Below are 15,100 nucleotides of genomic sequence, written 5' to 3' on the forward strand. Positions count from 1 at the left end.
CGGCTTTCTGGATGTTGCTACATTATGGTCAATATGTTTATATAATGTGACCACAGAGTCATTTGCACTTGGCAAGAATTAAGGGACAGAGCTCAGCAAGGGCACCTGCTCCTCATCCATTTTTCTCCTGTAGCCAGCAACACAAGTCTGGGGTTGGAGAGAGGGAGGTGGGGGTGGGGAGCACTGGTTGCTGACCGGCTTCAGTCTAGACGGCTCAATACGCAGTTGACTTTTTAAACCCGCTTGTCTGGAAAAGAGCAGACGTGAGGTAAGAGGGGGGTGAGCTGCAGCAGAGAGGTGGTGGTGCATTTTGGCTGCCATAGCCAGCGGGCTAAACTCACTAGGCACAAGCAGAGGGAGAGAGTGAGAGAGGGAGAGAAGAGGGGGGGTGGAAGAAAAAAGGAAAGAGAGGAAAAGAGAGCGAAAGAGAAACAGATAGAGGGGCAGAGAGAGCGAGCAAGAGACACTATCAGAGAGAGCCATCAGTCAGTGGCTGGGGCTCCATTGTCAAGGTCAGTGAGTGGCAGAGTAAAAAGTCACACCACCTGACCCCCCCCCCCACACCACCACCACCACCTCCGCCGCCTGTCTGCTTTCCTGCTGTTCATCCCCTGTCCTCCTGCTCAGTACCGCCATCAGTCTTGTCTGCTCACTCAGCACACAGAAAGGAAATCTGATCTAAGTGACTGCAAAAAAAAAAAAAAAATTCTATAGTGAAGCTGTCATTATACGGGATGTATTTTACAATTTCTCTATTTACTTAGTTTGATAAGGGGAATACACCCCAGGCAAAAACAGCTGTATATGATTTCGATTAACATCTGAATACATTCCTTTTTCGCATGAAATAGCCCGTCGATTCCCCAGATCTGTGAACACTATGATGGTCTCCCTGCTGATGCCGTTTTTAACTCTGCACCAGAAATTTTTATGCAACAGCTGGACCTTTTAAGTTTGGAGCCCATTCATCTTCATTTGGCATTGTGGAGAAAGGTTTTATTGGGAAATTAGTAGAATTCAAAAAGAATGTCTGTTAGAAATGCTGACTGCACTCGAGCTGCAGTTTTCATTAGTCCCAATTTTTGGCAGTCAAGCTGATAAAAATTATTTGACATTGCACAATGATCTCATCTTTACAAGACTGGCAACGAGCCCGTTTGGAATTTGTCTTAATTATTATTCTGCAGAGAGCAGGAGAAAGATGAAATTGGCTCACTTTTACTTTTGCAACATTACTTAACTCTCTTAAGGCGAAAGCAAACCGCTGAAGAATACCGACATCTGCTGAATCATTTGACGAGGCTGCAGCACTCCTTTACCAACGTACGTGATTAAATCTAGATGAAAAGACTAAGACAGGTCATAGCTCTCAGACTGCCCTTGTGGTGATTAAGCACTGACCGCAGCTTTTTCTGCCCATGAGGTATGTGAAAGAACAAAGGGCAAGCCACGCAACACATACATGCCGTGCAGCGTTAAGCATAGCATCACTTTTGTCGTGAGCATCAGTGTTTACAGACCAGCTGAGTTGTGCAAACACTCCTTTCGATATCACCGCCCCTTCCTTTTCCATCAAAGGCAAACTGAGAAAGGACATCCATTATGACCTTTCATAGATTAAAGTCAGTCAATGGAGAGACATTTAACATCATCATATAAACAAATAAATAGCACAGAACACATGTGATTAGATCAAAGTTTCCTTTTCAACGCCTTGTGTCTGTGTAGAGTTAAGACTTGTGAGTGTGTGTGAGGACAATAAGAGTAGCCCCCCCACTCCAAAACTTAAATCAGTGAGACCAAATCTCACAGATTTTGCCCTAAACCATGTCTTTTTGAAGTTACCTTCAAAGAAGTCAAATTATGATCCTTCACTTCAACTGCACGACCGCGTTTTAACTAAACATGACTGTATTCTGCAAAACGATCAAGACTTTAATGCTCTGCTGTCCAAATGACTAATTTAGCATTTTACGGAAGGACATTTTTAAGGTCAGCCTATCACATTTTTTTTTTCATTTTTCACTCTTTTGAAGACGTGATTTCATGTGTTTCAATGTGACTGTGTGTCTTTTCCCTCCTCTACGCGGGTCACTCCTGCAAAAAAGCTCTTAACGCTGGATTTACTACCTCCCTTTTTGCTTGTGCTAATAATTATTTTCTAGAGGACAAAAAGGAGGAAAAAAGGTTGGTAGTGGCAGCCTTTGTAAACTCCTGTTTAATAGACTAATAGAGGGGAGGACTGAATAAAATAAATTGTCACTTTTCAGTCTCATATGTGACGTATGTGGTGCACAACTTTTATCCCGATGATTATTCTAAATGAGCTGGCAATTATTAGACATTTGCACTCAGTAATGACGCAAATGCAAGGTATTGTAAGGGTGATCTTAACAACTTAGTTATGGCCATTTGGTAAAGGCGTTGCTCACGCTGTGTTGTTTCCTTTTAAGGTTCATTGATTGGCCCTTACCTGTGCCTCATCTTCTAAACAACCAATCAGCAGCCACTGGGGAATTTTGAGCCACCAGCGTCACAGTCCACAATGACACACACACCATGTGCCAGACGTTTGACGAAAGTTTCAGACACTGGGCGCCACATGAGTCACTGAGCACAGCCACCACCCAATGTGTGCCAAGACCTGCAAGTTCACCATGTGCAAAATGTGACAGAGGACAGTGGTTGACTAGCCACTTCCGTCTGGACTATTCCCAACACAGTTTGATCAAAAGTTGTGAGAGGACTTTCTGCAATGTTAAATTGCTGTCACGGACACTAGAAAAAAAAGAATACTGTTCCAGCCACATAAGAGAGTCAAAAACCTATAGGCTCCGTTTAGTAAATTAGGGGTCTTATGCAGCAGAAATGTTATTCTGAGGACCCTGCTTTTTCCCCCCTCTATAGAAAGCCTAATTTGGTCTGCATTGAATTTCCTTTAAGTCATATTTGCAAACTAAAATAGAATTCTGATGGTTTTATATTAACTGAACAAATGTTTTTAAACTTCAGGAATGTCAGTTCCATCATAACCACATCCGGATATATATACTTCCTGGGCTTTGTGTGAGAATTTATGGTGAGTCATCTTAAAAGCCTCAATTTTAACAAATTACCTGTTTTGGTCATAACTGCCAGATCGCATGCCAACACAAATTATTAGGAACCTCTCCACATTTGGATCACATTAATGCACTGTATATTCAATTAGCAAAGAGTAGGCAAGATTCAGCATGTGCAAGAGCGACATAGTTTGTGCAGGGTACAACTTGCAAAAATGTATTACTAACCCCGCAGTGCACCTACGTACATGCTGCATGCTGAGATAACTTATGAACTAATTAATGGCTAAAAACAAGCGATCAACTGGATGTAACATTCAAGTAGCCATCTGGATGTCTACCACCTGTCGAGGGTGAGTAAGAGCATTATGTGGCTAGGAAGAGATGTGTCATATTTCAAACAACAAGTCAGTGGATTTTACAAACTTTGTCCATTACTACAATTGCTAAAGGGCATATTTTTAAATTTACAGATTAATTTATTTATAAATACTTTTGCCATTTGATCATGTGTGTCTCTCTACTTTTAATTGTAATCTCAGTTTTTGCACAAAATGTGATGCATTCACGTGACTGATTTATTAAATCCAACCTCTATCTTGTGCAACAGGTATAGATAGCAAAAAAGGTTGCATAGTAACGTCATAGTCATTTTTCTAATGGTAAAAGAAATGATCAATATATTTCAGTGAAAGCACACGGTGCTTGTCTTTGTGCTTTTACTGCTCACATAAAGATAAACCCTGTAAAGACAGACAGATGACTTGTGTTTGAGATATCCCACAGAAATAAACAGATAAACCATAAAAACAAAAACAAAGGTTTTAGAATTTCTAGTAAGAACACCAGTGCAGTACATTACTTCAAATTTATGCATCATCACATCACTGGTTTAAAGTAAAGATAACTTCAGAGAAAGTCCTGCACTAAGCTAGAACAAAGATATAAAATATGAACTAAACTGAAAAGAAATAATAAAATGAAGACATGACTTTAAAAAATACACAAGGGTACTGTTTTGTTTCATTTACTGTGTGAAATAAACAACATGAAAATATGTCTGGCAGTTATCCTCTGACCAGCAGTGGTAAAACAACACCCGACTGTAATTAACTTGAATTAATTTAGCATGCTTTTCTAAGTTTGGCTCAGAAAAACATACAAATAAGAATACGCACAGTGAAGAGAGTCGTCACTATCATAATGATCAGCGATGAACGACTACATTAGAAAAAATACAGATTTCAAAAAGTATGATGAAACATCTAAAAAAGGTAATTATGACTGCACGTAGGTTTTCATAAGAAACATAAACAGCAGACTGTCAGAGCTTTGCAGGGAGGCTTGCAACGCTTCCCTGCAAAAAAATAACAACAAAAAGAAACAACCGTCACCAGTACAGAGATTTCTGTTCGGTGTTTTTCTGAAGAGAAAACAAGGATGCTGTATCAGTGCTGTAGAAAAAAAATACTAATAACTGATGCACCTTAAAAAAGGTTTCTGTGACATCCATGAAACAAAAAGATGAGAAAGGAATACTTTCCACGCGTTTCACACCTTCACTCAGTTAATTAAATAGAAAATACTGCTATCAAATGACTCTTGTCAGATTAAGTGGGCGTTAATGACGATAATGAAATGCCTGCAAGGGCAGAGGTTATTAGTTACTAGAAATTGTATATATATTATTGTGCAACATTAAAGTATCTAATATGCAATTAGAGGTGAGAACCTAGAAAATGAGCTACTTTCTGAAGAGTTACAAGCAACTTAACTTTAACTGATTAAGTGACACAATCACCAGAGGGAATGAACAGTACTTTTCAGATAACTGAAGTAAAAACTTAATCAGAGAAGATGAAGCAAAGTCTGCTGAGTGAGCAACACTTGTGGCACTTGGAACTGCACCAAAACTTACCGGTAACTTTTTTTATTTCCACAAAGTACTTCTCATTTCCATTGTCTGGCTGTCTTTCCAAAGCTTTCATCTTTCTTTACTTAGACCCTTTGGGACTGTCTCTTCAAGTGAGTTGGTCTGCACAGAAATACTAGAGGGGTATCACCTGCAACTGCCCCAAACACTGCAGAAAATAGGCTTGGGAAAGACTGACTCCATCTGAGGTGTCAGCTATACCGTTTGGTGTGCATGACAGGTAAACAATAACATCCCTTAACACCCGCGGATTACTTTAAAACGCATCAATTACGAAAGATTATTTCGACGCATCCGTTAAGCATGCCATTATCCGGATGTATACACATTTCAACAATAATCGTGAGAGTTGGAATCCCATCCTCTCTATTGTCAATGACTGGAAGTACATTTTCACAGATGATAAACAGATTCCATCTGTCTACAGGCTAGGATTACTACTGAAAAGGGGGAACAATATCATTCATGCTTAGCAGAAAGCCCGTTCTGCACAACAGATGCTAAAGAAGCCATTTAAAAAGAACAGAAAGAAGCAGAAATCATATTTCAGAAAATAAAAGGTTTTTGGCTTTTTACCAGTTTAACAGCACATGGCACACATCCCGTTTGTACTTCCACATGCTCAGAAAGCAGAGCTACCACAGGCTTCATCTGGAGGCTATGACACCCAAAATCATTTGATTCACTTCCAGACAGTTAGTGCCCTAAACTATTCATCAGAAACACTGTGTTCTGAGTGGATGTTGGCACTGAGGACTGGTCATGCCGCAGCCCACGTAGAGTCCTTCTGGTCATATGGTCATTGGAGACCTTTAACATTTCACTATTAGCTCCCATTAGGTCTTAGGGGGCTTAGTCACATCCTTAGACATTCTGTTTATTCTCTCACAATTACTGGTTAAACCTGAGGGGCAGTGACTAGGCTTTATGATTGACATTTCTTGCCACATGCAAGCAGACAGGATGTAGTCATACAGATTCACTGATCAAATGTTTTTTGTCATTTGATTCACAAAAAGAGAGAAGAATCGTGGTTAAAAATTAATAAAGTTAACAGTTTTCTGTGCTTGCTTCCAAAACTGCCTCCACTCTGCCAACCAACACCAAAAACGAGCCATGTTACCAGCCCACAATTCCTTCATGGTATAATGCAACATGGCACAGTGACGTTAATGCTTTAAATTTGTGCTCACGTATCCACAATGACTACAAAAAACAAATATGTGGGCTTGCAAATCTGGTACATGCTGATGGTACAGACACAGATTTGTGCTATGCCCACAGTATAGGAGGCAAATTGAAAACAATTACCACCACCCACTTTGGGACTGGAAATAATACTGTTCCGAGTGGGAAATGAGAAAGATTTCCTTCTATATTTGTACTTAATAACACAAGACATGGCATCGTGACGCTATGACTATGATGCACACTACACTTGTCAGCAATACTTTGATAACAACTTAGGTGTGAAAAGCTACCTTAAAATCTCACTTAATACTTCAGACACAAATGCATATGAAACACTGGTAAAACAACTATTCTCAAATGTTTAGCACAGATCAATGTAACATTTCACCAATGCTGCACTAAGAAGGGTTTAATTGGTTTCAAGAATATTTCATAATTTCATTTATGAAATATTCCTAAATGGGTGCAAAAGTTGCAGAGTGAATGAAGTAAACAGTCTTTGGGCCGAAAAACTGCAGAGGCAATTCCTGAATACATCAATAAAACACATTCACCAATCTTTACTTTGATCACATGTGGTGCAACATTCTTATTTTTATCACTTGATATTAATTTTGTTTGTTTTTTGGCAAAAATGTGTATTAGTTTATTAGAACATGTGGTGGAGATTATTGCTCTCTGGATGTTGGTGTTCCCCCAGAGGAAGGTGGTGGGAAAAGGGAAGTCTGGACATCCCTGCTCAGACTTCTGCAGCTATGATCAAGACCAGTAGCAGAAAATAGATGGATGTCTATAAGTTTCAGAACTTTTTTTATTATCCATTTTAACAAACAAACCACAGCCATTCTAGTCTACTGTTTGTCTGTACCATGTGTTATTTTTCTTATTTTTCGTTTTTCATTTTTATACCCTATAAACATTTTGTGGTTAAAGTTGTTACCATCTGTGCATCAGAACTGCAGACTGCCTTAGGGTGACATGTACAGAAATGTCTCAGTGTCCATGTTCCTTAGCAGTGATCCAATAAGAGCCTCTAAAAACGTTGTTCAAACACACGCTCAAACTCTCTGCCTCTCAAACGCACCTGTATTAGAATCTTTTTTTCCCCTTTTAGAAGATCACTAAAATCCAGTCGTCTACCTGGTTTTGTTTGTAAAGAAATGCTTAAAGGTTGGAAAACACACAAGGGACGAGTTAAGTACCATGTATACATGGCATGGTACTGTGTTGGTGAAACATGGAGCTTTATAGTCCTGCACAAGGATGTTCCATGTGTCTACTCCCACTTGGTAACAGTGTCAAAAATCTGTGGTAAAACTGTTAATGTGGGGTGACGTTTGTTAACCTTAGCTTTTCGGCGGTAGAGTAAAACCAAGAGTTAAAAACTGCAGCCATTGTCTGCGCTTCTCTTCTGAATGTTTTGATCTTTGAAGTCATTTTTTTCTTCTTCTTCATTTTGTGGTAAACTTTGCCGTGGCCATTCCCTTTCATCCTGAAGCAAACTCTTCAACTAATCAACATACAACAAAAATGATGAACAAATTGTCACCTTGCTGGATGTACACAAGCATGACTCCATATCCTCTGTCTTGGCTGTGTCCTCATAGCCTGTCCCTCTGCACAGCCAAGACACAAATGTGGAGAATTAAAACTGTCTTTGGATGAAGACCCACATTAGTCCCAAAACCAACTTATTCCTTCTGACTGAAACATGAAAATGATCAATATATATGGATCTGTGCTGATTTAAGCCAGATTTGCACCTTCACACAAATGTTCCTGTCATGGCAATTCAGACTGAAACAACTGTTACTGTTGCCATTTTATTTGTTTTGGTTTACAATGGTTCACAGATGGGAATCCACCTGATGGATATCCTTTAAAAAAGATGGAGAACTTAAATCATCTGGAACTACATTAATCAACTTGTGTATTACAGAGCACCATCTACATACAGACAAAATCTTGATTTATCAGTTAATTATTCTTTTGAGTTATTGCAGTCTTTGAATTTAAAAAGAACAATTAGATAAACAAGGTGGATCACAGGATTTGGTGTGTATGGGTAAACAAGCAGAAAAGTAAAACGGTCACGACTAGGCTACTTTTTCACAGTTCTTTGTATTTGAGTTAGAAGATGTTTGCATTTAAGAGTTTCACTGAGGTTCAGGTGCAGACCCCGAGGCTTGACTAATCCTACTTGGAGTGCCAGTCCCATTAGACCATGTAATCAGGAATGCACTGCAAAGCAGGTGTGTTAATAATGCTTATTAAACTAACGCCCATTTACTGCTGTCTGCTTTGGATACCTGATGTTTGTGATGTCATGACAGACATGGGATGGGAGGGAGAGAGGAGGAGGTAAGGTTAGTGAGGAGTATTTTCACAGACTGGCAAGTCCAGACAGAGAGGCAGAGCGAAAATAGCTCTAGGGGCAAACAAGGTAACCTTTTTCAAAAGACGCTTCAGGGGGTGTCTGCCAAGTCCCACACAATACTGTCTGCAGTGAGTGTCTGTGCTGCAGTTGTATTGCACTGCCGAACAAAATATCTTAAAATGTCTGGGTCCATCTTCTTAAGGCAGATCAAATACACTGCAACAGTCCAAAACTGCTCATATAAATGGCAAAAGTTCATCACCACCTGCAAATTCACCTGAACCCCCCCCTGTTAAAACTGTTAAATTATTACTAAACAAATGGCAGGAGTTCTGCATGCAAACAAACAAACCCAAAAAAAAAAGCTAAGAGTACAATATGAAGCACTGCTCTGGACTTTAATACCGCTTTATTACAGGTTGACTAATGCAGAAAATTATTACCATGCTGGACAAAAAAAAAAAAAAAAAGCTATTTAGACTATGAGGGAACAAGGTTTAATCATTCCGCTGAATTGTGGTATTGCATTTCCTTAGAGATTACAAGCGGAAAAGATCAAAGCATCTTATAGATTACATTTTAACTCTGTGATTATAGGACATTTATTTCTTACTGTACTTGTGTTTGATAATTACCACTGCCGTTATCTGTGTTTTTTTCTGGTCCATGGAAGTTTGAGACATTTGTTTTTTCCAACTGTAATGATAAACATGTTATACATGTCTATCACACTGTTATACTGTGGAATGCAGACCTAGTCTCCCCACTGGTGCCCCGGATTAAGCCAGGCACATAAACATGCTCCACTGAGGTCATGCATATCTCTTGTGTTCATGATATCATGACCACAAAATAAGCCGTGAACACCTAGGATGTAGCTATAATCAGATGTCCTACATGGTAACTGTTGTTAAGAATAAGACCCAGAAAATAACACTGCCTAAATCATTTGAAAGATGAGCATATCCCTTCTAAGACATCTCCGTGATTCACAGGGAGGGAGAGAAGGGGGGGACATGTACAACAAGTCTGGGCATATCCATGCCAGCCAGGACATCCCCATTAAGGGGCCACTTGCTTCTAAAAGTGGAGAGAGATGGGCCATGTGGATCAGATGGCCAGTTGTTTACAAGGTGGGTTCCCACTAACATAGATAAGAACTGACAAGAAAGCAGGTGATGCTTGACCTTGCCCTGACACTAGGATCAGAGGAAAAAAAGAAAAGGGGAACATACAGCCCTCTTTCACAAGTGTTGGGACATACTATAAGATGTAAATAAAAACAAAACAAAATGTCACCATTTTCAATTCACCTTTTACTGAAGGACAACATATCAAAAATAGAGATATGACATATACCATATACTCAACTTTCGCATAAAATAACTACAGTAAACTGCATTTGAATTTAAGATTTACAGAATCAGTGGCCAGAATTATTTTCTCTTTGAGTTCTCTTTATTCTAGGACTGCATCCTCTTTGAGTTTACTGATGTGTTCTGGTCTCATTCACGGGTAATGTACCAGACAGAGCAGATTACTGCCTTTCTTCATTCTCTCTGCTTGGCTGAGGAAGTTCTCCCTGCCCATTTCCTTTTGCCAACTTTCTCTGTTGTCCTCTTAGTCAGGCTGACAGGGACACCAGTAGTAATTCTGGAAAGCCCTACCTTGTTTTTCATAAAGACCAAATAGGTCAATGCAACTCAACCAATTGCATCAGAAATGGGAAGTAAACAGACTTAGTTTGAATTAAACAGGATAGAAACCATTTCAGTTGCTTATTTGTTCTTGCTCCATGACTTCTGCCCACTGTTTCTTTTGAAGCAACAATTCAGCCACAGGGACTGTTTGAAGTGATGGTTACAACTGGATTTCTGTGACTGAGCGATTGCTATCAGCGACTTATGTTTTCTTAAGTCCTTCAAGAGCGAACTGAAGAGTTCCACACTGGCTTTGCACTATGAGAAGACCTGGGACCCAATGCAGTGTTTACATACACTCACTCATCCATCTCTCACACAACAGTGACTGAGGAGTGTTGGGCAATGAGGCGTTCAGATCTTGTCCACGGTCTATTTGTCCCCAATGAGCGGTGGCTTTTTAAATGCAAATAGCTGAAAATATAGTCATGTTTCTTGGCTATGCCATGTAAGGTGTGACACACTAAAAGAAATTAAAATAATAAAACAAATGTCTTGTCTACAATAACTTGTAGAATGGAATCAATAAAACTCCATATTACAAAAGTAGCTATAAAGGACAACCCACTAAAGATTGACCAGGCAAAAAGAAAAATGTCATGTATTTTCTCTTACTGTCTGGAAGTAGTTGTATTCTCATCATGCGTGCCTCAAGAGGAAGGTAGCTCTGGAGTATTTTACAAATATACAGATTCTACTTTGACACGTACCACCCACCCAAACAGTATTGGCAGCAGTCTCATCCAGCGTGATAATGCAGCACGCCACATAATTTTAAAGTGTCCACAGTGGGCTTGGGAACTGCTCAAGAAACATGAAAAAGAGCTTAAAGTGCAATTTGGCCACCCAACTCCTTGGGCAGCCACAGGATATGGCACAACCCATTGGACCCAAGGGATCCACTGCCAACATCTTGGTGCCAGACACTACGGGACACCTTCAGAGCAATCTGTGTCCATGCCCCGACAGGTCAGGACTGTTTTAGCGACATGAGACTGACCTAAACAACATCAGGCAGTCTGTTTTAATATTGTAGCTAAGAGTTTTATATTGACATTGATTAACTCGATACTGATTAAAGCTTATCTACAATTTGCATCTGTCTACTCTTTCGATTTTGACTTAGGCTAATACAGTACAACAGCCACGTGGACAGTACCTTTTCAGGACCTTTTACCAGTGACTTAAACCCTGCCGGTGTCATGTACTCAGACAGGCACAGTGAAAGAAAAGAAGGAGAAAGAGAAGAGCTGGCACAGAAGTAAGGTCCACAGGTTTGGCATTCACTGTGGCTGGCAGAAACATAACTAAAGATGGCTGAGTGCATTCCCAGCCCTGGCAGAACAAATGGAGCTGTTGTTTGAGTTCAGAGAAGCTGGCCATCAGAAAGGACTCTGCAGGAGGGAAGTGGCAGGGTGGGTAAACCAGACAGGGACATACGAGGACACTGGAACAGGGTGGCAGGGTTGCATCGCTGACACCACCCACTTCAGCTCCAACAAACAGCATCGAACTGTTCCCGCAGGAGAAAGCTTATGTAGAAAACAAAACAAAGGGTCAAACTCAGTGTAAGCCGCCAAGTGAAATGCAAAAGATTTTGTACTGTATACGAAGAATGTGATTTGCTTTAACAAAAATAAAGGAGTTACAAATAAGATGAAGAAACACGCCGTGACATGCTACTTTCTCTAGGCATTTAAACTGCATAATCAAAGCCCTTTTTGTTTATGTTTTCTGAGTGAAAATGACTGATTCACAAAACAGAGCTTCAAAATGTTAAGAGATTATTTAACCTCAAATTATCCGTTAGGATAAAACTGTCAGGATTTTCCTGTCTTCTTTTGCTTTCAAGCACTTTGGGGGGGTAATCTAGATCACAGCGAGCTGAGGAGGACCGTCTCATGTGGCACAGATAGCCCAGGGGATTCATCTGTCATCGGATGTGATTAAGACATACACTGAGCTGGAACAGTATCACTGCCCAATGCAACACACACTACGAACTGCCACAATCTAAAGTAAGACCTTTAGGTTGTGTGTGGAGGTGATGGATTTGAGCTGACTTGAGGTAGTAAGATGCTTCAAAAACCCTTTGGTCAAACAGTTCAAGTAACTAAAGTTGCTTCACGTCAAGAATTATAAAGAACGCAATGCTTTTCCTTGAGAAGTAAAATACTGGAAACTATTTCGATTTGAATACTTTTTTTGTTTAAAGAAATATTCTGAACAGTTGTGAAACTATGCCTAAAGTTTTGTTTTTGGTTGTTGACAACCGCATGCAAGTCATATTTAATCCCATAACTGTGTAGGGTCTGTGGATACCGACTAATGAAAAACTAAAACACGTGTAACAAGACCACAACAATATTGTTCCTATCCATAGAAATATTTATAATTATTTCTAATCAGATGTACATGATGCAACCAGCCTGCTCGCTAACTGGAAATGATGTGAGGACTGTGTAATGGCGTACAGATTGGGTTAAGTACAAAGCAGCCAGTATGGTTCAGTAACCCTTTTAGCATGATAGGTTATCTTGTGTGAAGAATGTTTGAGATAATGCTGCAGCTTTAATCATACCCAGGCAGGCTTGTGCTGCTCACAACACCTGGCTTCCAAATCCTGTCCGTCACATCTCCATTTTTGGTAGACATTTTTTAGAGGCATTAACGGTGCCTCGGTGTACGTCTGCAGACAGGGTGGCTATGGCTGTTTACCAGCTTTGGCTACAGCACTGAAACAAAAGAATGCTGCTTTTGACAAAAGACAAGATTTTATTACAATTCATCTTAGAGTCATTTGTTTTTAGGTTTAGGAATTTACAAACAGATGGGTTTTTTGCAAAGTCCAGACATGACTGACTACCTTTTTCTATGCTCTTATTTTCTGAAGAAGAAGAGTAAAATCAACATATTATTAGCTTTTAGGAACACTTTAAACATTTCATTCTTCAAACACTGCTCAAAGGAAATATTAGCTACTTTACTGGCCTGTTCTTTTTGACAGCACCGATAATGTAAAAGCAGTAAACATGTAATCTGAACCCCAGTGTGTCTGGTCTGAATTGTACCTCAGAGTTCAGATCGTATTTTAAACATATATACGTAGACAAGACTGAGATTACAAAGACTACGAAGAAGACTAGCTTGTTAAAATTCCATGCATCTGCTTAAAGACCCCAGACCTTTTTAATTGTTCATCCATTTGCCTACTATTAGTACCCAATACTTACACATTATGAAGCTTACTTGTGTTCATTTGTATAATCACTGGTAGAATCTTAGTGCAATAACATGAACGGTAGTCCAATGGTATGGGGAAAAAAAATACATGGCTCATTTTAAGTTTAACAGCTTCAAAAGAAACAAATGATTAAAAAAAGAAAATCAGAAATTATACTTTAGGAGGTGATATTTAACAGACAGGTTCTAGGTGACTCTGAAGAGGTCGTGTAGCTCTAATACAAAACATTTTGACAGATGTGCACAGAACTTTATCAATCCCCAAAATGTACAGGTGTGCAAAGCTTAACCCTCATGCACAAAAGCCTGTTTCCACATCCAGCATCACAAATCTGTTCTCTCTTTGACAGGTATGGCCATATACTGTTTACATGAAAGATGATGCTTGCTGATGCAGATGAGCACCTCCCAAGCAGTTACCAGTTAGAAAAGCGCTATATAAATACAGGCCATTTACCATTTACCATTTACCTCACTCCCCACCTCCCTTTTGGCAGAGCATACCAATTTCCACCTGGATGGTCTTCAACTATGTGCCAAGAGGATATCACGGCAGCTCCATATCCTCTGTGTGACAGTGTAATTCCCTCTGCCCTGCAGCCATGTCTGCTAAACTCAGACAGTTTACATGTTCATGTAGCTACATTGCACTGTGGAAGAATGAATTGCCAAGTATTCTGTGCATTCATTTGATTTCTGGCACACACGGTTTAACCCCTCCAACATGAGCTGTCAGAAGCGCAGTCAAAAGGTAAGCGTGTTCAATCTTTCTATCGGCTCAGAATACAAATAACTCAAACACTACTGAGTTATTAATGCACATTCTCCTTTGTTATATTTTATTATATAATTGTATTCTGTAATTGAAATGTATTAAAATATCTCAATTTTATGAAAAGCAGCAGAGAAATGAATATAATACATGACTGAGTGGCTCTGCGGTACAGAGATGTATCAAATTCCACAATAATTAGGTATTATACCATTTCACACTCCATTACAGTACAAAGGAAACCAGTTATATACATTTCAATCACCTAAAGTCAACATTTAATTAAAACTTCCAAAACATGCCAAAAGCTTCAGATAGTTGACAGCTGGGGTTTCTTTTAAGTGGTGTTGAAATATAGCATGATTTCATTTGAATACAGCAAAGTATAAAAACTGCACAATTCATTTTAAAGACTGCAAAAACTCTGGCTTAGTTTCAGTAACTTACAGTAACTAAAAGTATAATCCTACCTGCACTGCACAAGTTAAAATGAAGTGTAGTTACAGCTGAATAAATGCACTGGAGAAAACATTCCAGAGGTACTCTTAAACAGAAGAAGTCAGATATTAAATGGGGTCTATTACAGTTTTCATTGTTTTCTTTCATACTGATACAGTTATACTCATAGATGCTTATATTTAACAAGTTGTAAGGTCAGTATATCAGCAAGAATTTGCTGTGACTCAGAACCTCAGAAAAATATTTTTCCCCCCCACTTGCGTTTCTGTATGATGTCAAATACAGTTGATATCCCTAATATGGCAAGCAGAGGAGGCGGTTCCCACACATACAAGCTTCTGGTGGTAGAACCTAGGCAAAGCC

At 39.5% G+C, this 15,100-nt stretch overlaps 1 protein-coding gene across 6 annotated transcripts in view; it reads right to left on the bottom strand.

Annotated features, from left to right (window-relative positions):
* LOC146697313 (ADP-ribosylation factor-like protein 15) overlaps positions 1-15,100 on the bottom strand; it is a 102,622-nt gene that overhangs the window by 12,993 nt on the left and 74,529 nt on the right. The window contains exon 6 of one of the 6 annotated variants that reach the window (XM_085476001.1): positions 9,859-11,795. The exons of the other annotated variants lie outside the window; for them this stretch is intronic. Coding sequence (XP_085332127.1) covers positions 11,646-11,795 — 150 coding nt within the window. The 3' untranslated portion in view covers positions 9,859-11,645. Of the gene's footprint in view, positions 1-9,858; positions 11,796-15,100 lie in introns of those variants that run through there. 6 annotated transcript variants of the gene reach the window in all.

The sequence above is a fragment of the Copadichromis virginalis genome, linkage group LG12 (assembly GCF_057382275.1).
Source record: "Copadichromis virginalis isolate Kocher_CV1m ecotype Utaka linkage group LG12, C_Virginalis_male_GT1.1, whole genome shotgun sequence".
Classification (NCBI taxonomy): Eukaryota; Metazoa; Chordata; class Actinopteri; order Cichliformes; family Cichlidae; genus Copadichromis; species Copadichromis virginalis.